Genomic DNA, 27376 nt, shown 5'->3' on the forward strand with positions numbered 1-27376 from the left:
AGTTAGTTAAAAAAATTAATAAAAGCAAATAAAAAAGCTAAATTTTAAAAAAATACTTTATTTGATAAGCACAAAATTAGAAAGATTTATACTATGGTATGGCGCAACAGGCAATGATGTAGTAGGAGTTTCAATTGTTAAATTCTCTTCGTAGGGTAATTTGGTAGGAGTCATTAAATGTTAAAATCATGTATCACCTTCAATCCACCTATTCAACTTCTAGGCTCAGAGATACATACTTAGAAGCAATTACAATCATGGTCACTGCAATGTTATTTAGAATAGGAAAAGAAACAAAGTGTTCTTAAAGGACCACCAATGGAAAAGGTATGTGAACTATGGTAAATTCATTCTATGGGCTACTGTGCAGTAGTTTAAAATATATGGTATATTTCTATATATTTATATGAAAAGATATCCAAAGGGAAATTACATTGAAATAAAGTATGTAAAATATTATTCTGTGTATGGAGGAAAAACTATATAATGAATATATATGTGTGGAGGGCATATATGTATATATACCAGCACCTAGTCCACCCTTCAAACCAATTTTGGAACTCTTTTTCTGGAGTAGCCATCAGAGCTGTCGTCATACTACCCTTGCTGTCCTGAATGTCATCAAAATGTCTTCCTTTCAATATTTCCTTTATCTTCAGGTAAAGAAAGAAGTCATTGGGGGCCAGATCAGGTGAGTAGGGAGGGTGTTCCAATACAGTTACTTGTTTACTGGCTAAAAACTCCTTCACAGACAGTGCCTTGTAAAAGCCATGAATTGTTGGAGAAAAGTTCGGGTCATCTAACTTTTTCATGCAGCCTTTTCAGTACTTCCAAATAGTAAACTTGGTTAACTGTTTATCCAGTTGGTAAAAATTCATAATGAATAATCCCTCTGATATCAAAAACAGTTAGCAACATCATTGCAACAAGTTTGCGAACTTAATTGTCTGACCTTGTATATATGGACTTCAAAGTCCATGACCTTCCCTATATAATACACACACATACACACACACACACACACGCACACACAGTTTAGCTTAATATAGTAGTTACCTGCAGAAAGGGAAGTGGAGATAGGGATGGGGAAGGAGAAACTTTGATTTTGTATTCTATGTACACTTACAAGGTTTTGTTTGTTTGGTTGTTGTTGAAAGGTGTTGATGGGAAGGCCCTACCTAGTTCACACAGATAGAAGAAGGAATTAGAGCTCAGTTAATTGGCCTCCTAAGTGCAATACTGTTCTCACTGTTCTACCAAAAGAAAAGAAGAGGCACTTTCTGAGTCAAGAATGATTGCACAGAAATAAGTATGAGATTTTCCTCTGGCTATGAAGAATACCACTAAATTTTCAGAAACTTCTCTCTATAACTAACTACTGAGAGCGAGATCCAATGATTTTATGGACATAGAGAAAAGCTGCTCCCACAACGACATAACACATATACTTTTAACATCGCGAATACTCCATACCTTGTCAATAATTTTCCTTTTTTTTCCCTTTCCTCGGATTCTGTTAATTTTTCTACAGCTAACTTAAAATTTGGAAAGAAAGCACTAACCAATGATGAGTAAAAAAGGCTATTTCTTCACCCTTAAGTGACATATTGCCCTATAGTCTAGAATCACTTTAATTTTAAATAATAAAACAATATTAGAGGCTCATCTGATAGGAAATTTACTCTGACTTTTAGATCCTTCTCTTTTATTCCTCTTCCCAACCAACACATTTGCTGTGCTTCATTTTCTTTAATTTGCTTTAATTCCCATGGCAAGGAAGAAGAGTATTATATAGGGAAGGTCATGGACTTTGAAGTCTGATATACCTGAGTTTTTACAGGTTTTCTGTGATTTGGAACAAACTAACTTTTCTGCATGTTACCTTTTTCATCCGTCAAATAGCAGTAATAACTCATGGCAGAGGAAGAAATCACAATGAAATTGGAAAATACTTAAAAGTGAATGATAATGAAAATACAACATATCAAGATGTGTAGGGTGCAGCTAAGGCAGGATTTTGAGAGAAATGTATAGTCTTAAATGGATATATCAGAAAAGAAGGAAAACTAAAAAACCAATTATCTGAGCCTCTGAAGGAGCTAAAATAGGAAGTAAAATAAAACCCAGAGAAATCAGGGGAGTGAAATAGTATAGATAAGAACAGACTCAACAAAAAAATACATACACATAATAGAAAACTATCAGTAATGCCAAATATAGTTTTTGGTAAAGATGATCAAAATTGATAAAACCACAGCAAGACTGAACAACAACAACAAAAAGACAAAATACAAATTACCAGATCAGAAATGTAAAAGAGAACTTAAGCCATCAAAATGATAAAAAACTCATTTCTTAGAAAGTTTGTGAGAATTCACTGAAGCAATATACTTAAAGCACCTAGCCCAGTAACATGTTAAAGCACCTAGCCCAGTAACATGAAGCCATGTTACTGGGCTAGGTGCTTTAAGTATATTGCTTAGAAGCCATTCATTTAGTCACTGATACACTTATTGAGCAAATGCTCTATACTGGGCACTGGGAATCCTCAGGTGAGCTGGTGGGTATGTGTGAGTGTGGGTGGATAGACATGGTTCTGGCCTTCATAGAGCAGAGAGTCCCGTGGTGAAGACAGACAAATTTTAACAATTACATATAAAAATATAAAATTGGAATGATGACAAGTGCTACAAATAAAAAGTGGGGCATGGAGCTAAAGATGTGCATAAAAAGGTTAACTGACCTGGTGAGGAAGGTCAGAGAGACTTCCCTAAGAAAGTGATGGCTGAGATGCTCTCTACAGGACAAGTAGACATTAACTAGGTGAAGTTAACTAGCCAGGGCTCTTGGCAGGGGGAAGAATAAGGGGATAGGTCTTGCATTGGGAGGAAGCATGGCCTGATATAAAGTCAGTGTAGCTGACGCTGAAAAGTAAGGATAAGTGGGGGGCTAGATAGAGCTGGGAAGATAAACAGGGATCAGACTTTGTGGGACCTTGTAGACCACACTAAGGAGTTGATCTCTACCCTACAAACAATGGGAAGCTTCTGAAGAGGTTGAGTAGGGTTGGGATGAAATAACCAGATCAGAAAACGTTACCCTCCATGTGGTATGAAGCACAGATTGGATGTGGGTCCCAGAGAATATGCTGATGCCAGTCAAATGACTATTGCTGCTGCACAGGAAAAAACAATAGTTATAATACTGTTTATAATATACACTGAACTGGAAATAACTCAATAATACCAATCAATAAAGAACTGATTAAATAAATTATAGTAAATAAAGACAATGGGTTAATATGCAGCTATAAAAAGGAATGAGGAATATTAACATTAACTTCATATAATTATGAGGTTATCTACAGGCTATATTGTTAAGTGAAAAAACATTATGTATATATGCTGTTGTTTATCTAAAAGATAAACATTTTAGTATATGTGCTGCCGAAGCGAGCACATATCTAAAAGATAAACATTTTAAAAACAGAAGGCTCAGCCAAGGAAAAGAGTTATTTATAGGGACAGAGAGGGAACAGGGTAGAGGAGGAAGGGATAGAAACTGAAGTTCTTTGAATACAATTGTTTTGTAGATACGACTTTGACTTTGGAACCAGATATTTTACCTAAAGCAAAATTAAGCATAAAAAAATGAAACATACAAACCTAATTATGTATTGAGTTAGTGGCATAATCATATAAAAAAGAATTAATTCAGTGACTTTAAAACTGCATTCCTTTGGGTTATATCTAATAACAAACAATTTTTCAAAAAAATCTTAAACTGCTTTCAGTAATACTGTTGATATCAGTAGCATTTATATTGTTGTCCTGAGAGTTTTATGTATCAATTGTGGGATAAAACTAAAAAGTGGTCATTTTGGTGTCTTTGACAACTGGGAATTTTGGTTTTCTATTGTGATATATTCTAAGAACAAAAGTAATTCCACAAAAAATTTAAACAGCTTTTAGTAATCACATTGTTGGCAAGTCCATTTTTGTCTGAGACTACTGCGAGTATAATTTGTATATATTGTCAGATAAAGAAAATGAGAAATTCTCTGCTCTTCTAATCCCATCACCCTTGGTGTCTTGGACAACTGGAATGCTTGGCACAAGACAAAGGAAATACTGATGGAGGATTGAAGGTTAAGCGCAATCCCTGTAGTCCTGATCCTGAGTTGGCAGTATAGTACGAACTCAATAATGTATTTCACCTGGAAAAAAGATTTATTTTCTATTGCAGTCCGCTGAAAATATCTAGAAACAATGACAAGACAGTAGCACCAAGTCACTCCTGGTATCCAGATTACGGTCTCCAAATACCACTTCCCACTGAAGGAACCAGGGTGAGAGAAATGGCTAATTCTAGGTTCTGAGGTCAGATACGTACCAGATGAGCTGGGAACATCTTACCACTGGTCAAAGATGGGGAAATTAAAATAGCAATATGAATAATGACTTCAAGTCATATATATATATATATATATATACATATATATATATATATATATATATTTCATTTTAACAGTTTTTAATGAAAGCTCTATGTAAGATTACTTTATTCCTGCATCTTCTCAATTGTATCTTCCTTGTGTTTGCCCTTTCCCTTTCCTACTTGGCGAGACTTGGCTTTCTGTTCAAGGGTCTTTTTGTGGTCTTTGTCCAGCTTTAGTCTCCTGACAACCACCTTGCTGGGGTGAATGGCCATAAACAGTTGTGCCATTAGCCTTCTCCCGCTGCACTCGTTCGTTGTAGATGATACGTTTCTTCCCTGGACTACTAGTAACCCCGGACTACTTTGCCAGTTTGCTGCCCTTTGGAGTGGCCTCGTACAACCTGAACTTTGTCATCCTTTCGGATGGGCATGGATTGAACACTGTACTTCTATCTCAGCTCTCTGGAAAGAGGAGAAGATATAATCTTCCTGTGAATATGGGAAGGTGCACTGAGATGGCTTTTACAGTTCTTGCTCCAGTCAGAAGTCACAAAGGGGTTGAACTTCATTTTGGCTGCTGACACTTCAGTGATGGCCACAGAAATGAAGAGCCAAGTTATATTCTTAATGACACAAAAATTATTAATCACCTTTGGAGGATGTTATAGAATGAATTCATTATTTTGAAAATTAGCAAATAAAGAGAATGAATCATGTACTTATCCTTCCTTTCCTGCATAAACTGTACCTCAGGCTAACCAAGTGATAGGGTGATATTTCTAACAGAAGTCTTCCAGGTGTCAGATGAAGAAAGAATAAAATTAGAAAATTATCATTTTCCAACCCTTAATGAAATAATAAATCTAGGTAATGATCATCAATGATTGCTAAGATCTCAGAACGAGGTCAACCAGTCTTTAGGTGCCTCCGATGGAAGAATACAATATCATCTATTTAAAAGCATACTTACAAAAAATATATATCAAACCTGCATCTGACTGAGCCTTTAGATCTATCATTATACAGAAAATCCAGGAGATGGAAGAACATGTTAAATAACATAATAGGGATATAATCAGCAAAATTCAGACTTTGTGAAACTGCACAACAAATGTTTCCACTATTCAACAAACAATTGCGAGAGAAAAAAAAAATGATAGAATGGGAAGCCATAGATTAAAAGGGATTTAAGACATAGCAATCAATTGAAATAAATGGACCTCATTTAGATTTTACTTTAAACAAGCAAACTGTAAAAATCATTTGATTGGGGATAATGGGTGCATGGAGGTTTCTTATATATACTATTCTACTTTTATATATGTTTGATTTTCTTCATAGTAAATATTACATAATAACAACAAAAACAACTAACTCTTATTGAGTGATTATTACATACAAGGCACTGTTCTAAGCACTTTAAATATTTAAATTATCCCCCTGTAGGTGAGGTTGGTATTCATTTCCACTATATAAATGAGGAAACCAAGGCATAGAGTGATTACGCATCTTGCCCAAGGCACACAGCTAATAAATTATGGTGCTGGAATTCAAAATCAGGCAGTCTGATTTCAGAACCCAATTTCTAACCTGGATACTACTACCTCTCACAAAGATGGTAGCTTGGACTAGGGTGGTGACAGTAGAGAGAAGTGGATAGACTGAAGAGATATTTGGGAGGTAAAACTGACCAGACTCCACGCTGAATTGCACATGGAGTTAAAGGTCAGGGGGGAGGCTAAGATGCTGGTGATGTTTCTGGCTTGCATCACGGGATAGGTGGTGATACTGTTCACCGAAATGGGAACAGTGAGGAGATCAGGTCTGGAGGGCCAACATGATTCTGTTTTGGAGCATGCTGAGTCTGAGGTGCCTTTGGGACATCTAGGTGACGTCAGGTGGCAGCAGGTAACACAGGCACCCTTATATGTTAGTTTTCCTTTTCCTGCTCCTTAGAACTATATCTTTTCTCTTGAGATGGGCGTGGGGGGCAGTTTTCTATTTTGTAGTATAATTTCATACTGTATTCTTGTTGTAGAAGTGTTGGTAGTGGAGCATAACTTGATGTCACCTGCACAGTTTGTAAGGATACTTTTAATCCATTGTCCAAGAAACTGAGACGAGAGGTCTATTTATCAACCATGCTTGGAGTGCTTACTATATTCCAATCACTGTATTAGGTACTTACACCTTATATCATTACTCCTATTACACAATTTTAAAGATACTGTTCTTCCCAGTATATAGATGAAGAGACTGAAGGTCAAACAGAGTAAGTCACTTACCCAAAGTTACAAAGCTTTATGGTAACAATCAGCACGTCTAATCTGTGTTCTGTCATAATCTCTGTTTCTCAGTGTCCTCCGTGACAGGTGATCCCCTGGTCATGGAATTGAACTGCACTGACTCACACAGTAAGCAAGTCCTCCGGTTGTTATTTTCATCCAATCTTCTGTTATGACATGGAGAACAACTCAGTTAGGTGCTGGAATATCTTTAACACCTCCCTAACACTTGCTAATCTCCACTTTTAATCTAGAGAGAATACAACTCAGGGTCAGAGTCGTGAGCAAATAACAGTATATAGCAGGAATTTAATTACATTATCTTATTTTCATTCTTCTTAGTTTTAGGGATACCTTCTTTTAACAAGTAAGATTAGTGTTTCCGCTCATACGGTAATAAAGAACTTCATTTAAAAATAAAATTAAGTAAAAGACATCGAGCTAAAGAAAATGATTACATAAACAAAAGTAATGGTGGGTCAGAGAAATGGAAGATAATCACTAAATGGCGTCGGGCTCCAATGGCTGACGTTTAACAAACAGTGCTCCTTCTTCCTCAGTTATGGGTTTCTGTGCTGGCTTCACCTCTCTAACAGCAACCGAATGCCTTCTCTTGACCAAGATATAACCTGGTACCATCTCACTTGGAAACTCTTTTGTCACTGTCTACTGGTGAACGCAACTCACCAGTGAGCTTGTCACAAACTCCAAGTGTTGAGGGCCAGATGGTATCTTTATTTCCCACTGATCACACTGTCATGTAGGATGGGCCACAGACTTTGGCTGCCCACTATGTCTCCCACGCCAGGGTCTCAGGAAAGAACTAAGCATAAAAAGTGTATCTATCACCAGTAAGTCATGGCGGTTAACAGCTACGATAACAGGCTATTTTGGAAATCTTAGCATATCTAGGCGGTATTTTCTTTTTACTAGTATGCATTCTAGTATTAAAACTATTATTGACTACTCTAATTTCTATCTTCTTTTCTAAGCCTCTAATCCCCATCTTTTACGAGACTACCATGCCTGCACATTTTGTTTCTTCCTTACCCCCACCTCCCTTTTCCTGGGACAGAAGCTATATTCAGTATGTTTGTAAGAAATGGTTGTAGATGGGCTGCCTTTAAACATTATTATGAGTTCTTCTAAACATAGACAAAGACAATAAAAATTCCTAATGCTTCATATATTTTAAAAGACATCATTGTCACATGAAATAATTTTGCTTGTGTGTTCCCCAAGGAACTGAAAAGTACATTATAGTCTCTGTAATCCTGCTGGGTAGAGACAGTATCTTCTCTTTATTCTTTGTTATGCCTGATAATATCTGTGCAGCATATTATTAAAAGAAATCTGTATGTAGGCTAATGCATCTGTATCCCTCTCATTTCCTACGATCACCACAAAGCCAGTACATTTTCATCATTGGGCCTCGCAGAGTAGGGTCCAAAGCTTGAACAATAGTAGGTTTAGGTTTTGCATTTTTTATGTATCTTTAAGTGAAGCTGGTAAATACTGTGTTTTCCTAAATCCACAAGGCCAGAGAATAGACAGGTTGCACATTCCTGGGCGGGGTACCCTGAACACCATGCCTGCTAGGCTATCAGAACTCCTGAGAACCTGGCTTCATCGCAGACAGGGACACAAGGCAGAGAAGCCTAACTTGTGCCCCCTGCTATATAAGGTAGATACCCACATTCTGAAAATGGAACCCATCCCGTTCTCTTATACAAACCGGTCAGGGTTTGGAGCGGGCCGTGGATGTGTGTGGGGTGTAGGCTGGAGTGTTTTCCTCCTTCACAGCTGCAACAGGGGCCCTCAGGGTTCCCCAACCCCGTGCCTCACAGCCCTGCCCTGACCATTGTCCGCACACCTCATCCCTCCGGCTTCCGGGCCTCGAGCGAGATGATTTGCTGCAGATGACATCAGCCCTGGGCCAACGGCTGGAAGAGCCGAGGCAGCCACCGCGTGAGGATGTGCCGGGTGGTCCTTTCCTCCTCCTCTTCCTCCTCCTCCCGGGCTCCTTGCCTAGTCTCCATATAAAAGCAGCGCCGCCTCCCCGCCCACTCTCACTCCCTACTCCTCTCCGCCGCGCGCTCTGAGAGAGGGCGGAGGGGGAGGCGGCGCGCAGCGCCAGGAGGAGGGGGGACGCAGGGGGCGGAGCGGAGACAGCACCTTCGGCGATAATCCTTTCTCCTGCCGCAGAGGCGAGGAGCGGCCGGAGCGGGACACTTCGCCGAGGCAAAGCGGGCAGTCAGGATGGCGACCGTGGTGGTGGAAGCCGCGGAGCCTGAGCTGTCCGGCAGCATCGCTAACCCGGCGGCGTCCACCTCGCCCAGCCTGTCGCATCGCTTCCTCGACAGCAAGTTCTACTTGCTAGTGGTCGTCGGCGAGATAGTGACCGAGGAGCACCTGCGACGCGCCATAGGCAACATCGAGCTCGGTAAGAGTCCCCGCGCCCCCAGGGAACGCGCTCAGGGAGACGTACCAACACGACCCCACCCAGGGCGCGCCCAGCGCCCACCTCTCCCCGCCACCTCCCGCCTGAGGTCCTGACTCTTTTCTGAGCTAATTTCAGAGAATAATGTGAATTTGATTTGAGACCCAGTGGGAGAGTCTCTTCTAACCTTGAGGGATCTGTCATCAGGCTGGATCTGCAGATCCCAGCTGACCACCGGCCTCTCCCGCTAAATGAAATGCAGGTATCAGGAGAGCAGAGGCCACAATAAAGCCGCAACCGCAGGAAGCAAAAGGGGTGGGGGAGTGGGGGAAGAGACCTGATGCTAACCACTCCTTTCAGTCCCCCCCTCACCCCCACAAAATGCTGGTACACGCCCCTCCACCCACCACCTCGCCAGCAGACTGGAGATTTAGGCACCGTGTGCCACGGCCCGCTTGGGAATCATCCTCCCCACAGCCACCTCAGCCCCCGAGAAATGCCTTTTCTGGTTTAAAACCTTCCGATCTTTTCTTTCCTCGGAATGACTAGGCTACTCCTAGCGCCACGCCCGCTTCCCCACCCCCCTCAACCCCCCCGGGGAGCAGAGATGGAGAACCGCCTGCACTTCGTTCCCTGACGGCGCCAGCCTCGCTACCGCCCCTGGGACCTTGGTTGCAGCTTTGAGAAAGGACAATGGGACCCCAAGTTGCGGGGTGGGGCTTCTTCTTTTAAAAGTCTCAGCCTCAGGAGTGATGGCTTAGAGGGGAGAGGGAGGGGGCGGCGGGTAGGGCCAGCGCCTCGCCCGGTGCGCGCTCCGCAGAGGCTGAATAGCGGTTTGCCAGGAACCCAGGGCGGGGCGGTGAGGGTCCCGCGGGCGCAGCCTGGGGCTTGCAGACCGACCCGCCCCCCAGCCCCACCCGGGCTGCGGCATCCTTCCACCTGCCCCCGCACTGCGGCGCCCACTTAGGGCGCAGCCCGCGGTGGCCTGGGCTCAGGGTTGCTGCGTGCCCCCACCTCTCCCTCAGCCCAGCTTTGTTGCGCTCCAAGTGCCCGGGTGGGCAGCTTTGGCCTCTGCCTTTCCTTTCACCCCCCGGCATCCCAGATCGCTCCTCGTCCCTGGCAGAGGTCGCCGGGCCCCTCCGCAGCCCCAGCCCGCACTCTATTCTCGGGGTGGTGCTGAAGCGTTTCTGCCTGGAGACACCGGCGGGTGGGCGTGGTGCAGTCCGCACTGCGGTCTCTACGGCAGCCCGAGGCGGACAAAGGGCGTTCACGCAGCCCTCGGTCCCCGTTCCCGCCCCACCCCAATAAAAAACGAATGAAAAACCTTATTTTGGATGAAAAAACCGAATGCTTGTCAGTCATCTGCCTCTGCATTTGGAAACGGCCGCTGGTCCCCAGAACAAAGGCTGCAGGGTGGGGACGAGTTGCAGACCTGGTTCTTTTGTTTAACTTTAAAGCACTGATTTTCCCTTTCAGATGAAAAAAAAAAAGTGAGCAAAATTAAGATGTGCTGTTTCATTCGAAAAAAATTCAAGAATAAGAGACTTAAATAATGAAATGCCTTATTACAGCATCTCAGTAACCCTTATTTTCAACCTATAGGCCTTTAATCTGCTCTGTTCTAATTTAGTTCATTTGCACATTTTCTCCTTGGAAAAAATTCACACGTACTGACGTTGGGTGTGGCTACTGTATGAATCAATGACTTTGGGTTAAAAAAAATTTTTTTTGTCAGCACCATTGCCGGAGAATAATAATGCATTAGGATGTGCTTTCCTATGTAGAAAATTTTCATAACCACCCGATGTGGTGCTAGGAGAGGGACCATCGCCCCCATGTTAGAGGTGGGGGCCGCAGGAGGCAGGAAGGAGAAGGGGACCAGCTCAAGGTCACACCACTCATAAGTGACAGAAGTGTTACCCCTGCAGCATCGCTGGTTTTCCTGGCCCTATCTTGATGTTATTGCACACCAGGCTAATATCAGGCTAATGTCAGAGGAGATCAAACAGCAAATTTCAGGCTTGCCTTTGTGTAGTCACTCACTTGTGGGCTGCGCCGCATGCAGGGAGTTGCTTCAGAAATCACCTTCCCACCATAATTATCTTCCTGCTTTGTTACTCTGTTGATCATCCTTTCAGTACCCCATTCCTCAGGGGGTTTATTCAAGCTCTTGTATTTGAAGATAAAATAGACACATTCAAGTTCTGCTGTGAAATGCTCTCTTTACTCTTTTTTTACACTACTAGCACTTAGTGATAACGTTCAGATTTGTCTTCCTGACTTTTTAAAAATTTAAAAAAATATATTTTGAAGTATATAGACAAGAAAAGGCACACATACATGCGGAACTCAGTGAATTTTCACAAAATGAACACACCTGGGTTACACAGAACAAGAACCAGACATGACTGGAACCCCCGAAGCCCCCTCATGTTCCCTTTTCAGTCACCATGCCTTCCTGAATTTTCATTCCCTAATTTGGTTAGGTTTTTGCATGAAACCCCGAAATGGCTGTATTGATCCCATTAAGAATCAACTGAGTAAGTGAGCAGAGCCATTTCCTTATGCACTGTGACAGATGATGCTTTTTCTCCAGAGATTGCTCTCCTGAGTCCTGGGGTCTCGAATGCAACCCAAGCTGCAGGGACTTTCAGTGCTAAGTGCCTCTGTAGCTTTTTAGAGCCTGAGATGACTTAGCAACAGGGCCAGTAGGCTCTGTTTCCCATGCCTGATACGCTGCTGCCTCAGCCTTCAGGACCCAGCTGGGCCTCCTCCAGAGGTCACTCTGATACCACTGCTGTTGTTGCTAGTGCCTGTGGGCTGTGTTGTGTGAAGCAAGATGGAGATGCTCCAGGGGTTCGGCTCTGATTGTATGCTGCAGGCTGGGAAAGCAGTTCAGCATCTGTTACTCATGCTTCCCATTTGCCCTCCCACCTCCACTGATGCTCGGTTTGGAGACATTGGTGACATGGATTTTTACCATCTGATTATTGAGGAAGCCTAGAAAATCAATCTGTAGGAAGATGGTGGTAATACAGTAAATCGACAGGCCTGGAACATCCCGGTGTGGATGCTCAGTATATGCTCCTTGAAAACAAGGAAGAGAGATGGTCACTCATTTTCTCAGCGATATTCAAAAGGCCTAATGTAGGGTTTGGGCATTTCTTAAGTTTGAAACAGTATTCTTTCCTTGTACTAGTCTAGCTTTATTTAGTTAGTTATGCAGGACTTTATGCCAAACGATTGTCATTACCACCGACTGCCGTTCCTTGGCGCCTCCTTTGCCCACTTCCTAAGTAGCCCCCCCATCATAGACTTAACAGCCATCCCACTTTTAGCAGCGCCCCCGCTCTTCTGGTTTATTTTAGGATGTAGACTACATACATCCCCGCTTTGCAAATTGAATTCTAGAGCCATGTGAAAGTTTTCATTGTTTCATTTTATTGTTTTAAAGGAATACTGTCAGTTTGATGCTTTCAATGACTTTGAAAGAATATAACTTTCCTTTCGTTACATTGGTAATCAGCAAGATTTGTTCATAAATAGATAGATGTGTGTAACATCTACTGCCTGTGGAGTTTTAAATGTAAGTTTAGCGGATTACATTGTAACTTTCAGATGTCACTGTTGACTATTTCCAGTCTAAGACAGCTAAGAGAAATAAGAACTCAGGAAAGTTTGGGATTTGGTTTTCACTTTACTTTTAACAGGAGAAAATCAACACATGGGGGTAAAAAAAATATTAGAGAGTGTTAAATTTATGATTTTCATCTTCATACTTTTCAAAGTCAAAAGGCAGGTGGATTTCTGCTTGTACTGCTTAATTGGTGTTATCTACTAATGGTTCTATGATCCATGCTGAAATATAAGCCAGTCCCCAAATTTAAGGTCATTAAATTGATGATTCATTGTTAATCTTCTCTACAAGCTTACTTTTTAAATAAGTTCTAACTTTTAGACCAATAAATTATTATAAATCACTTCTTTTGTCTCTAATGTGAGATGTTATTCAAGACCTAAATTATCGTCACTTGAAATGATGAGCTGTGTGTGTAAGATAGTGTCTGCATTACACATCACATATATATTACAAACATCAAGTTGTTGGCTTAAAAAAAGGAAGAAAGTAATTGAACGTTAGATCAAGGCAAAAAATAGGAAAACTTCTCTGAGAAATAAAACCTTGAATTTAGCATTTCATTTCTTTTAATTCATAGAGTTTATGATTCTAATCTGACTTCAAATCACTTCTTAGCATAGTTTTACAAATAGAATCTTATGGTTATAGGTTCATCATTTAGGTACATGCAAAAAAATATTCAAAAGCCTACTTCTCAGAAGGAGCAACTGAAGTTCATAGAGGAGAAGCAACCTGTCAAAGGCCAAGTAACTGTCAAGTAGAACCCATGTGCTGGTTCAGCATGTAACGCTTGGACATTTTGTTCTGCTTTCTTCAATCTCCTATCTCTTAGAAATATGGATTTTAGCCTTTAAATGGGAGGTGCTTTTTAAAAATCGTTGGTTTTATTAAATAATCCTGTAAAGTGTTTGCACGACTGGTAAACTTGGCCAGATTTAACCTGTATGAAGTGAGGCAACCTGGCTCCTCATTGTTCGCTCTGACCTCTCCTGTGATGACCCCTCCCACCCACCCCCCCCCCACACACACACTCACATACAACCTTTTCTCCTTTTTCCATCTGTAAACTTCATGTGTACTTTAGCCTCCCCGTTGTTCACCAATACCCTCTGGGGTCAGAGAACTGAGATGGAAAGATCCTTTGTTACTCCCTGGTCACTGGCTGGAGAAATGGCTGACAGAGTAATGGCACTGCCTTCCAGGGTTGGGCAACAGTCTCCGATTAGGCAGGAGAGCTCTCAGGCTGCCTGGGCATGGCCCAACCTCCCAGGGGTGACAGATGTCATCCAGGCCCATAAGATTGGTCTCCTCCACCTGGTGGAGTTGTTCTGTTTTGCCCCCACCTGGGTAAACCAATAAGGGGCATAGTCTTCACAGAGTGCTGGAGAAGCAAAGCCTCAAGGAAGAGCTTGACCTGGCGTTTATTGGGCGGGAGGTGGGGGTAGTCAGAAAAAGGGCCAGGAATTTATCATAACTTCTCTACAACCCATCAGAGACCAGGATAACCTGCTTCTGCAAGCCTCTTCAGAGTGTCCTCTTTTCCAAAAGCTATAGGCCCAAAAGAGGGCCCACTAATGGCTTTCTGTTAGATGCAATGAGAAGATACATAAACCTACTAAATGTAGTATGAATTTTCATTGAGAAATACTATTTCCCTTTAGGAGCATTATCTAGTAGAAGGTACAAAATAATTACAAAACTATTTTATTTCTATTAGGTTGGTGCAACAGTAATTGCAGTTTTTGCAATTATTTTTAACCTTTTAAACTGCAATTACTTTTGCACCAACCTAATAAAATAGGTATGGAAAGTGGCCTGGTTCCAAAAGCTTCCTTTCCAACTAAAATAACCAGTAAATCCATTGTAACCTTTATTTTATAAGTGGTAGTAGTGATAATGCATTGTTAAGAAGCAATTTGGCTAGAAATTGCTCCTTTGAACAGAGAACCTTAAATTGTTAGTTTCATTGGGTGTATAAAAATGAGAAATATTTTTATCAGCTGTTTACTAGTGTAATTTAAAAATTACCAAATGGTTTTTCTACTATCTCATGCTTTTTCCATTGCTAAATTCCAAATCATACAGCCAGGAGTTTATGAAGTATAAAGCAAGCAATTAATTGCATGTGTCATGACAACTTAATTGAAACCAAGGGAGAAATGTCAAACAACAATGTAAGGGCAAGTCTGTGTATAACCCTAGATGAAGTCATTCAAATGATGTAGCAACTTGGACATTATTTAGAACAAAGGCAGAAAAGTTGTATGAATTTAATTTAAATACATATGTCTCATTGTTAACTTATTGACCCAACTTGACGAGCCAGAAGACCTGGAGCTCAGACCTGGAGCACAGAGAATCCAGTTGACAATTACAAATTGAGCAGCTCAGACAGGAGCTTGACAATTTTTTACATTAGATGAGTATATAGTGTACATATAGATTGAAGTAAAATATTCTAATGAATTCAGACTTTTCAACCTGTCAAGCTTTCTGTGAAACAAAAAGAACCCATTTATCATTTCAGCACTGAAAAGATCCACAAAAATCTCCACATGCCTTTCTTGTTAAAATTTAAATACTCCATTAGCACAAATGCAAACTGAGGCTGTTAATGTTTCCAGGGAGACCCGTAAAGGCTTCCCTCATAACTTAGCCTCTCTTTAGGGATGTTAACTCTTTCACACCTGAATTCTTCCCATGGATTATATGAGAAATGTATGTCTCTATTTAGTGGACATACATCTATTGGAAAACATTCTTCATAGTCCAAAAGTTATTTGGTATATAATTTGAAGATATTTTTGATGTGCAGTGAACTGAGTTTCCAGAATCTTTTTGTATTGTGTGTGTGTCTACACACACACACACACACACACACACACCTATATAGATATATATCTATATCTGTCTAGCTAACTAATTTACTTTGATTCTTTCAAGATAGGAAGACTGAACAAGATAAATGGGAGTAGATGCAGATATGCATTAATGATTTTGAGGTGTGTTTAAATAACTCACTGCCATTTATACTCCCAAGTCCATATGCATAACTGATGACCAGCAAAAATGATTAAACAATCCAGTGTTTACCTAGAGATAGTTCACCTACTGTGTTCACCTAGAGCTTCAAGCCCCTGCTCTTAGTAGGTGTGTAATAAATGATTATTGTTCCAGAGGATTGTTGGCAATGAAGGATGCTCCATGCAAGAGTACAATCACGGATACTACATACTGCCTCTACCATGAGCCGTTTATTTGGGAAAATATAAATATATATAAAAACACACACTCCAGAGTTCTGTGGATCCCCAGTTTTCCCTGAGTTTCACCCCAGTTCTCCCTTCTCTGTCTTCTGGGTTGCCCTCTAGCTAGCCCTTTTGGAAGGGCAGGACAGAGGAGGGCAGATGGAGGAGGAAGGAAGCGACTAGAAAGGCAGTGGAGCCTCAGCATTCTTTGCCCTGGTGTTTCTCTCGCCCCATTTCTAGCCTAGTGAACAGAAACCTGAACTTCTGTGGGAAGAGACAGTTCATGGTCCCCAACTCTGCAGAAAGCTTATAAAGTATAAAAAGTTGCCACATTTCTTAGCCTCTGGATAAGATAATTCAATACAACTAACAATTGTGAATGAAAGAGCTGCTTGCCAAGCTAGTCAGGTAAAATAAAAGCCAGGGAGGGCAGGCAGGCCAAGTCTTGAAGATTGAGATACAGCCTTTTTATCAAAAGATCACACAAAGTTTGAATTGATATCCAGGGGTAGAGAAACCAAGGTCAAAAGTGGGATATGGGTTAAAAAAAAAGAAGAAAAAAAAAAGAAACTATACATGCACACGAACTGCATATGCACACTGCAAAAACCTCATTTTAAAAACAAAGGCTTAGAGTCGAATGTCAGCCCCCATATCCCTGGCTTTTCCACCCTCATTCTACATTTTCTTGCCATTTATAAGTGGATCCTAGGACAGCTAGATAATGTTGGGTGGCTTTTTAACTACTACAGAGCTCACCATCTTCCTGTCCTTTCCATTCCCTCCCTGGAGTAAAAAGCCTATCATTTCCTTAATAACTGTTTTCTTTCACTCTCCCAGAAAAGCTGCATTTACGTTTTATGAGGGGCAGAAGTTCAGTCCACACTGCTAGTTAGCCCTCCTCTGTGGCCTGGTGGAGAGACGTCCCCAGCCCTCCCATCTCGTGGGTGTCCGCTACCCAATACCAACCTCTTCAGAAAAGGAGTTTCCACGTCCTCCCTTAGAGCCTGAGAAATGTTACAGTGATGTTTTCCAAACCCTTCCGAAATGACTAACTGGAGGTCTGTCAACTGTCTTCACTTCCCTCCTTAGGAATCCGATCATGGGACACAAACCTGATTGAATGCAACTTAGATCAAGAACTGAAACTTTTTGTATCCAGACACTCTGCAAGATTCTCTCCTGAGGTCCCAGGTGAGGCTTTGGTTCTGTATTAGTTAACCTAGAATTTGAAAGGATGAGGAAACAGGCCATTGGCTGGAAAGTTTTGCCTGAGGCATCAAAAAAGACTTTCTCTTATTGCTAAAGGATTCTTTGTATTTGTTATTATCTACTGGATTAGCCAGAAGCCATATTGTAAGAAAGCCATATTGTAAGAAAGTCAACTCTAAGTTGTCACTGTGTGGATTATGTGTTTTGTCAATTCTTAATGAGAAATTTTAAGTTCTGGGGTCATTTATTTAATTATTTTGCTATCTTACCATACTCTGACCTTAAGGGAATGCAAACTATTTAAATGTTAATTTTACTCAAATGAAGTTATGAATTGGATGCTTCCAGAATCCTTTAATCCCCCTCCCTCCCAAGATAGAGGAAACATCTGCGTTTCAAAATGAAATATACATCATCATTTCATCTTTGCAACATCATCCACTTTTCTTAGTGGAGGTAAAAAAAGTCTGAAATTCCAAACTGCTGTTTCAGAGATGAAAAAGAATACTACAGAAAAATTAAAGGTAAGGACACACGATTTTGTCAGACGTGCAAATGCTGCTGCCGACCAGCCACTTCACCGGGGATGCACCCTGACCTCTAGGACTGGGGAGAAGGCAGACTACCCATCTTGTCTTCCTCTTGTGATCGGTGACCCATATTTCTCCCACTTGGTCACATTTCAAATTATGAGCAGAGTTGATGGCCCATAAGTACTCCAAACCTGAGATGTATTTCTCCAAAGCTCTGCCATTGCTCCATCGTAGATAATGTATTGCGTTTTATTTCTTGAGTATCACTTCAATTTTATGTAAAAGAGAGTAGAGAGAACTCTTTTCTGTCTACGTGATTTTGTTGTATGTTTGCTAACTTTATTGGCATCCATATAACTTTAGGAATGGGTTCAGTGTCTTTTGACTGACACATCATATTCAGTCAGCCTTGTGCTGATTGAAACCACTTACGGGATGTCAGCGCCTTCATGAATCACACTTGGCTGCAGCAATATGCCCATGAGACTGTCCCAGTTCTTTGAGTTTGCTACTAGAATAAAATCCCGCATGTTCTAATCATCAAAGGAATTGTAGCTTTCAAGAATGGAATTGAGTAAAGATGCTAAGAAAAATGGAGCAAGAATGGACTCGTTAAAAGGTAAACCTGATGTAAAGCCATGTGAAAAATCAGCTCCTAAGTAACTTTGCATGGAGACAAAAGACAGAATGATCCAGAGGCTATCAGACAGCACATGATATGCTGAAGTAAAGGTACAGTATATGGTTGTTTCTCTCCCTCCTTGCCTACTGTGTTGTATTTTTATGTCTTGCACACCTCCGTAACTTTAAAAATCATCTCACAAAAAGGGAAATAAGGGAAGTACCCTTTTCTAACAAGTAGAAAGGGTATCTAACAAGTATGTTTCAAAATGTAACATTCAAGCTTTTATCCTTTCTTTGTAGATTGTTCTGACTTTCTTACTATGACTGTTTGTAAAACCACTTTTTTTTTTTGTTTTGGTAAATGAAGCCTGTGATTCCCATTGTGCATTCATGCTTGGGTTGACTTTATAGAGTGACAGCTATGTGTTGCAAAGTGAAAGGCTGCAAGAATTGCTAAACAATTAACCATTTTTGGACCAAAGACCTAGTATTACTCTAGTGGAATGGGAAGGTTGGTCCCCCACAACCCACCCCGTTAGCCTGTGTACCTCATTCTCCTTCGTTTTCCTGCATCACCTATAGTAAGGATTGGTTACCCATCTAGTTGTATCTGTGCTGCGCTAGATGCTGTGTCTGGAGATAGCTTATAAAAGGCTGGCGATAGCCTCAAATGCAACCAGCAGCATCATATTTGATCTCTGGTACTAGTTTACCCCAGGTACTAGTTTTTAAACTTGGTTTTGAGGTTTATTTTGCCTGTCTTTTTAGGACTGCAGGTCTCATTGAAGACCACTCTGAAAGGTTTAGGCATCTTGAACAAAGACCCTTTGAGCAGGAACCTGGACTATGACGCTTTCTCTGCACAAGGTGGGGGTCGTGTAGTATGCATGGTGAGGTTGCAGGTCCTCCAGTTCTTCAGAATGGGAGCTGTGGGATCTCTAAGCGCCATGCAACTGTGGCTGACTATGCTTCTTGGAATGGGCAGTCATGTAGGGCCATCTTAATGCCTCAGACCTGTTGCATTGTAGCATTGCCTTCCCTAAGATCTTTCAACAGACATCTGCTGTGTGCGCAGAGCAGGTGTCTGCTGATCTGCCCTGATGTAAACCCATTCCTGGCCACCTCTAAGCTGGGCGAGCTCAAGGGAGACCCGTTTTCTCGAGAGAAAAGGTTAGTTACTCTCAGGCTTTCACTCAAGTTAAAGTTCAACAATTGAGTCTTTTCAAAATAGAGCAACAGCCTTATGTTTCCTTATAGTGATGAATTTACATGCTATCATACACATTTTTATTTATATATTGTAGTATGTTTTTGGTACCTTGATCATATTGGATGAGAATCATTTTTAGAAGCCTCACCACAAGAGTAGAGCTAGGCTTCATTCTCCATTCCTATGTGCTTCTTTCCCTAATTTAACTTGAGAGCTATCTGTTTCTATTAATACATATAACAATAAAGGAGGATATCTCCTAGGGGTTATAGGAAATGCCCCATGATTGTCCGTGTTAGATATCATTTCAAAACAACCGACAAATACAAACCATTCCCAATCCAAGGGACACTTCATTTTAGAAGGAAAATTCATTTTAATTTTTCCCCCCATCATTGTACCACTTCTGCCTATTAAAATAATTAAACAGTTTTGAGAACCTAAATCCTCACCAGCAACATAGCATAATGATAGAGTGCAGATTCTGGATCCTAGCTCTGACTACTATTTACTAGAGGATCTTGGACATGTTCCTTAACCATTTTATGCGTCTGTTTTGTTGTTTGTAAAACAGGGACGATCACGTCTACCTCATAGAATTTTCATGAGAATCAAATGAGTTAATGTGTGTAAAGATCTTGAAACAGTGCCTATCACATGGTGAAACAATAAACATGAGCTAGTGTTAAAATTGTCTCCCTTGCTGAAAATCTATTTGACTTGTATATTTGTTGATTATTATTATCTATGGGAAATACTGGCTTTAGATATGGGCTGGCTTCCTTTCTGTAACGATATTAAAATTTGTATTAAAGATGTTTCTCAAAGAAACAATTTTGCATTCAGCATTATCAGAAGGAACATAGCTGCTGGTCGTGTGTAGGGGCAGCAACATTCTATGGCTGAATTTAGGAAGGTCTTTCTGGTGTGAGAGCAAAAAGGAAGCAATGCGTTAAGGTACTGGCATAGCAGAACCTTAGGGCAGGGTCAGAGACCACTTGCAAAGTGGTCCTGTCGGTGCCCATGTAAGGATGCTGTCGGGAGAGCGTGGGAGTCGGCTTTCTCACTGTGATAAATCTAGCCATGCTGTAGGAAAGAAATTCCCCTACCCTTGTAGGTTCTTTGTGCTGGTCTATTAATTAAATTGAAGTAAGACAGATTAACAGGAGAAACAGTAATTTAATCTCACAAAGATAATGAAACTCAAGGGCAAGTTGGGCAATTGAGGGTCATATGCCACCCTGAGCTACGGAATGGGTTAAGGGCCTGGAACTTCACAGGGGAGGAGGGTAATTCACAGGACAATAAGAAGAGCAGATGTTTGGTAATTAGATGTTTGCCTGCCATGTAGGTAGGTCATTCAGGTAAAAGTTACCTTTGGTAATAGCTCCTTCTATGAGTCAGGCCCCCTAATTAAATTCTTCTAGGTGGTTCCGGGAGAAGTAAAAGTTTTTCTTGAGTCTTCTGGGTCTTGCCTTCAGCTCATAAAAATCCACAGATGCCAAAGTGGCATATTTAGGGGTCACGTATTCTGCTCCCCTTCAATGGGCAACTTCTTCCACTCTGTTCTACCACTCGTTCTACTTACTCCAATCAACAAGTGACTATAGACTTTGGCAGTTTTAAGAAACTGACATTTGTTGTGGTTTATTTTCTTAGTCAACTGAATAAATATTAAGACGTTGGCATGTTTACATTTTGTCACTAGTTTTATAACTCTCAGATCACATTCACAAAAACCTTCATACAATGTGATTGATTTTGTAATGTGTGTATGGGTGGTTCTGTTTAAGAACCCATGCCTTTTGTCTAGAAGATAAACAAACCACAGCTGAGCATCGTCAGATCTGTGCTGAGGGACTGCTAAAAATATCTGTCCTCGAGATTGGTTTTTGATGGAGAATTAAAATCAAGCCTCTTGAATTTAAGTCATGCAAATCCTCTACTCCTTTTGACATTAGTGAGTCAAGGTTTTACAATATTTGCCAACAGAATGATAAGAAAATGCTAAATCGCCCTTAGCAAAGGTCTAAGAATATTTTCAGCCATCTCCTATCTCTGTCTAGACTTGTATGTTTAGTCTGTCGTTGTCAAGAATTATAGCCTAATTGTACGTGCCTAGAATGCATCAGTCGCTCTATGACAGGGAATAATGAATATGTTTTCAGCCCAGCTCCCAACCTTTGAACAATAAAGCACACAAATACATGTTCAGTTGCATTCAAGAGGCTGACTTAACCCTCAAGGAATCTTCAGTTTCAGAGGGAATGGAGATACTTAAGCCTCATGTTTTCTCTCTCAGGTGCGCATGCACAGGTACAGGCACTTACCCATATGCCCACACTGCTCGGCTCACCTTTTCTCATTGCATCACCACCCAAGGTTATGGGAGGAGTCCTAGTATTAGAAGAAAATGACACGTAGCCTTATTTTTGTCGAAGTAACCAGATCTCTGTTTAACATCCATTGAGGTCAATGCTGCCCCCTTGGGTAGGGGACTCCCATTTTAATGCAAATCATTCACCTTTTCTTCCACTTGCCCCCTGCTCTGCAGCCTTCCCAGCCAGGCTGGGGTGCAGTCGGTGGAGTAAACAGCAGCCCCTCCTGTGCTTTGCTCCCGCCTCAGTGCTCCCATTCACTCACATGTTAGAGCCCGATGGGTCGGCCCCGTACGCATTCCTTTGAAATGGTGAAAGAGCCAAACTTTCCAAGGACCAGAATTTTGTAGTGTATGCAACACAAGGCCTGTTTCCTGTGAGGTTTACATTTTGCTCAATTCTGAAACGTGGTGATTCTTTAAATCCCTAGGTCCTCATACGCTAATGTATTTTTTTCAGGTGCAAGTGTGGCTAACAAAAAGGAATAACATGTTATTCCTAGGTGTTTCATTGCCACCTAGGTGCTTTCATTCCTTGGGGTTGTTGATAGCTCATTCAGACCACCCCAGAAATCCAGAAATGCCTATTTATCTCACATTTTTTTTTGTTTTTTTTGAAGTAAAAGGATGTTTTAGTCTACCAACTGTAGTGGCTCTCAAGTGGTTCCTAATGGATACTGTGGAACCGCTCAATATAGACACACAAACGTGGCAGAAAATTGGCTGCATGGGCCCAGTGGCCATTTTGGGGCATGTCAGTAACCCGTTATTCAATCCAACTAAGTGCATTTCAGAACAGCTGCTAACACTGCCAACCAAGGACAGCATCTCCTGCCGATTGTCAGTGCTTTTGTCTTCATTTCCAGAGACCAAAGAAAGTGTTTTGTTGTTGTTTGTTTTTAAGTATACAACATCAGTAAACCACCAAGCACATACAGTCCTTTTTACTGCCTGCTTTTGCATTTTTGTCTCGGGTATTTTATTCAGCATCTATGGACACATGTTGTAAATAATGGTGGACAGTGAGGAATAAGGCATACATTAATAGATTTCTTTAAAAAAATATCAAGTACTATTTTTGAGTGCTTATTAATAAGCAAGGGATTGTAAAGGAATGATAGATGGAAGAATCAGGCATCATCACTGTTTATAATTTCGTTGGGAAAAATGTCATTATAGCTTTCAAAAACACTAAAAGACTGTTTTCTTAATTTCTAAACTCTGTGTGTGTGTGTGTGTGTGTGTGTGTGAGAGAGAGAGAGAGAGAGAGAGAGAGAGAGAGAGAGGAAAGAGAGATTGAGATTTACTCAAATTCCTAAAGAAGGGAAGGGGTGACAATGGAGATCATAACAGCCATCGCGTTTTGATTGTTTGGTCATAGATTTAGTAGCAGTGACAAAGGTTACCCAGGTACCAGCACTCCCCCACCCCCAGCTAAAACCCGGGACTAATTAAACGCTACCCAGGCAACCATCAAGTGTCCCCAAACATCATACTCCAGGGCTTAGGCCTTTGTTTTCTCTGCTGTGGTCTACTGGTAATTTCTCTTGCCTGGGAAGTCAGATTTCCTTGGTGGTAGAGAAATGTGAGAAAGAAAGAAGTGCCCCTGGGGAAGTACACTTAAAAATGACCACGGGGACTGGAGAAATTAACATAAACACAAGACAAAAATAATGTTATTTTAATAAACCGTTCCAACCTATGTTAAAGACTTGCCTGTAGTCAGAACTGGTGAGATAACTGCTTACAGAAAATTCAACAGGACAGTCTACACATGATTTAAAAATAAAACTGTTTAATTCAAAACGAACAAAAACTGCTTAGGGACGGTGGTGTTTTATTGGATGTGGGTCCTGTCTGAGGTTGCACGTCTCATTTTGAAGACTCAAACTGAGGTTTCCTCTAAACATTGCCTTGTGGGGTTCATTGTCTGAGGGGTTAAGATAAAATAGGAACATCCCGAGGACCTTCCTTGGTTTGGAAAGTCCTCTAAATCTGCCCTTTGCTGTTCTTGTTTTCTTAATCAAACAGGTTTCTTTGGAGGCTATGAATAAAGGAGCCACAGTTGAGCATTTTGGACCAAATTCACAGATTTCTTCTTTGCATCTCACACAGATGGTGGAGGGAAGGTACAGCTGCTACCCTGAGGGAGCACTGCATTTTGAGCGCACCTTGCCCCAGGACACTACTCCCTATAGATGTTGCTTTTTGGTTCCTGACATGTCAGTCAGTGGAAGTGTCACTCTTGGGGAAGTTACCTTGATAGCAATAAAAGTAAAGACGGAATAAATTCTGCAACCCAGGCCAGCAACACTCTTGGTGCAGAGCTCAGCCATTTTGAGCAGTTAACTCTCTGCCTTCTAAACTCTCACCTGGGAGTTTTGATGTTTGTGAAAGACCTGAAAAACAATAAAACAAGTGTGAAAACTGCTTGATAGAAACCCCTCCACTTTTAATTTCTCTGTGTGTGTGTGTGTGTGTGTGTGTGTGTGTGTGTGAGAGAGAGAGAGAGAGAGAGAGAGAGAGAGAGAGAGAGAGAGAGAGAGAGAGAGATGAGAGGGAGCGATGAAGGAAGCGATACCTTACCATCTTCTAATGCATTTGGTAAGTGATAATCTTTTCACAGTATATGGTACATCTTTTTAGAAGGTGCCTTATTATCAGCCAGTCTGTCCTTAGATATTTATGTAGTAGTTCCTGTAGCAAGACACATTTCCAGTTCCAGTTCCTGGCTCTGCAGGCCCAAAGAAAGTGTATAAAGTAATCCTGGCCTGAGAGTTGTTTACAACTGAGCGTGGAAATAAGATAACAGAACAAGTTAGTATATAATATTTGCCAAATGAGAATTTTGCAGGAGGGTACTTCTGTAACGTCTGTTTGTTCAGGCTATTTTTAAAAAGGTATGTACATAAAAATAGACACTAAAATCATGTTATCTACACAAACTGAAGCAGAAATACAACAGATCTAATGCACTTGTGACCAAAGACTTTTGGATCCAAACTGAATTAATTTCCCTAGTTTGGAGCTATATTTTAAGGTAAGCCATTTAATTTAATTATGAAAAGACTCAAGTACTATTTTAAGGATTCACCCCCTCGGAAAGCAGGTAAGAACCGAACTGCTGAACTGAATGTTTAGGCTCGATGTCAAGGTTGTCTTCATCTTTGAGTGTTGGAATATTGTCCGTTGGCAGACTCTGAAGACACTTGAGAGATTGTGAAAGTGAAAGGTTTTATGGAAATAAATCTGAAGTCTTTGGTTCACTGCCCTGAGGCTAGAATGGGCACTTTGGAGAGTTCTCATTTAGCTGTTCCTGTATCACGGGAAGCAGGGAGGGGATTTGTGTTGTGAGCTCCTTCCCAGGAGACGCCCCTCTCCAGAGACCTGGAAGCCTGACCTGATGCAGCAGCTCTGGGTGCACCTGAGACTATTGTTACCCATGTAGCCCCTTGAAAAGTTGCTGTGAGGCCTTGTCTCTGCAGCGAAATAAAAGGCTTAGACCAGATCAGGGCACTTGAGACTTTGTTCTGCCAGCTGTAAGTTTTGTAAACCTTTAACAGACAGTCAGTGGGAGAGAATTCCATCATGAAATAAGTCTGGGAATCTAGACATACTCGATCTCATTCTTTGAGGAGCCATCATGTATGTGACTGCTTATAAATAAACTTGTTTAATTTTGTACAACCATAAATTTTCTTAACCTATTTAACTGGTCACTTTTAATTTCGCTCTTTCTCAGGGATCTAAATTTCTCTAGAACACAATTTGGGAAAGCATGGACTAAATGATTTCAGAGTCGCTTCCAGTGTTTATATTCTATGATTCCATGGATTTTTACTGAATTGCCTCATCTACTGACCTGTAGAAGGGAACTTGCTCTCTGTTTAGCTTAAAATGTTTTTTAATCCAGGTTTTAAAATTCAATGAAAGAATTTAGTTTAGAAAATATGCCTGTCTGTTCTGATAGGGTTATTAATTTCAGGGAAATATGCACAGCTTTGTGACACTCAGGCTGATTTCCTAGTTTGGGAATTCTTGGCCCTTTGCTTTTTCCATCTGTCTTTAACTTACAGACAGACCGATCAAGACAAAACTTAATGGTGTTTGCACAATGCCAAACACCTGCATGGAAAGTGTTTCAAAAGTCAAATTTGTTTTATCTACATAGTGCCAAACAGGAACTAGCTGCATTTTTTTTCCCTTATAATTAGAATTTCCACATTGATGTTTGGTACTGCACTGAGCCTCAGATTAGCTACTTAGGCACAGATCTTTGGAAGGAGGCTGAAGATTGAATTTCATGAATTCTGGCGATCATCTGTCGGTTGAGTGGGTTCAAAGTGGCAGGTACATCATTAGTTAATGGCTAATTGACAATGGCCTCCATTTTAATAAGCATGATCAGCTATGCATATCTTGTCATGTGAACCATCAATTAGCACAACGTGATTTAACAAGGCAGCACGTGCAGATAGGAGCTCCCTTTGGAAGCAATGCTCCAATCAAATTATTCCTGACAGTGTATAACTTGCATACAGGTAATCATCAGAAAGCCATGATTATCCAGAAGAAAAAGTGATTTTTATGCTAATATATCATATGATTGTTGGTATCTTTAATACCTTTAAGGTAACAATTTCAAATTAGGTCCTATCCCTAATTTGATCATGTTTGCAAAAAACGTTTAATTCACTCACTAAAACCTACATGTAATATCATTTTTCCAGCAAACCTTACAGAGTGTTCTAAAACCCGAATGAAATAATCTGTGTACAATAACTACATTAATGATACTATTTCTATGGATGGTGGTCTATTTCTAAATATGGTGGCCTTGTTTATCAAATAGTCTAGTGAATAGAGAGTTGCCAATGTGGGATTATTGTTTTTTTGAAGTTTTAGAATTCAATGGTATAGTGCTTTCTGTTATACGAATACCTCAAATTTATCTAGAAATGACTTAAGATTGCTAAATCAAATTAATATGTTAGCCCAGGATATACTTAAACTATTTATAGAAAGCATGCACTTAGAAATCTGTTATTCCTTCTTCCTCCTAAGCAGAGTGATCTTTTCAAAGAGAGGTTTTTACAAAGAGGTATTGCACTCCTTGGGCAAATATTGGCATTTTATTGTAACACAGGCCAAGAGAGATGCACTCACATAAGAGAATGCACTTTGCCCACCTCCTTGGAACCCAGGCTCAGAACAGTCTGAGTCCTCGTGGGATGAGTCAGGAGAGTCCCCTGTGCTCAGGTCTTCGTCATGGACGCTAGTGGTCACTAGACTGTCAGAAAGGGGGTCTCATTAACATGATTGTATTTCTGTCTAGAACAATGGATAGCCTTGGCTGTAATACTATTCTGA

The 27376-nt window shown here is 40.9% G+C and overlaps 1 protein-coding gene and 1 pseudogene across 1 annotated transcript in view; one reads left to right on the forward strand and one right to left on the reverse strand.

Moving 5' to 3' along the window:
• Positions 1-4560: 4560 nt before the first annotated feature.
• On the reverse strand, positions 4561-5006 carry LOC117025063 (60S ribosomal protein L26-like; annotated as a pseudogene).
• A 3747-nt stretch (positions 5007-8753) lies between these two features.
• MAP1B (microtubule associated protein 1B) overlaps positions 8754-27376 on the forward strand; it is a 96412-nt gene continuing 77789 nt past the window's right edge. The window contains exons 1-2 of the mRNA XM_033110453.1: positions 8754-9165; positions 17143-17244. Of these exons, the coding sequence (XP_032966344.1) occupies positions 8982-9165; positions 17143-17244 (286 nt within the window). The 5' untranslated portion in view covers positions 8754-8981. The remainder of the gene's footprint in view (positions 9166-17142; positions 17245-27376) is intronic.

The sequence above is a fragment of the Rhinolophus ferrumequinum genome, chromosome 7, assembly GCF_004115265.2.
Source record: "Rhinolophus ferrumequinum isolate MPI-CBG mRhiFer1 chromosome 7, mRhiFer1_v1.p, whole genome shotgun sequence".
Lineage (NCBI taxonomy): Eukaryota > Metazoa > Chordata > Mammalia > Chiroptera > Rhinolophidae > Rhinolophus > Rhinolophus ferrumequinum.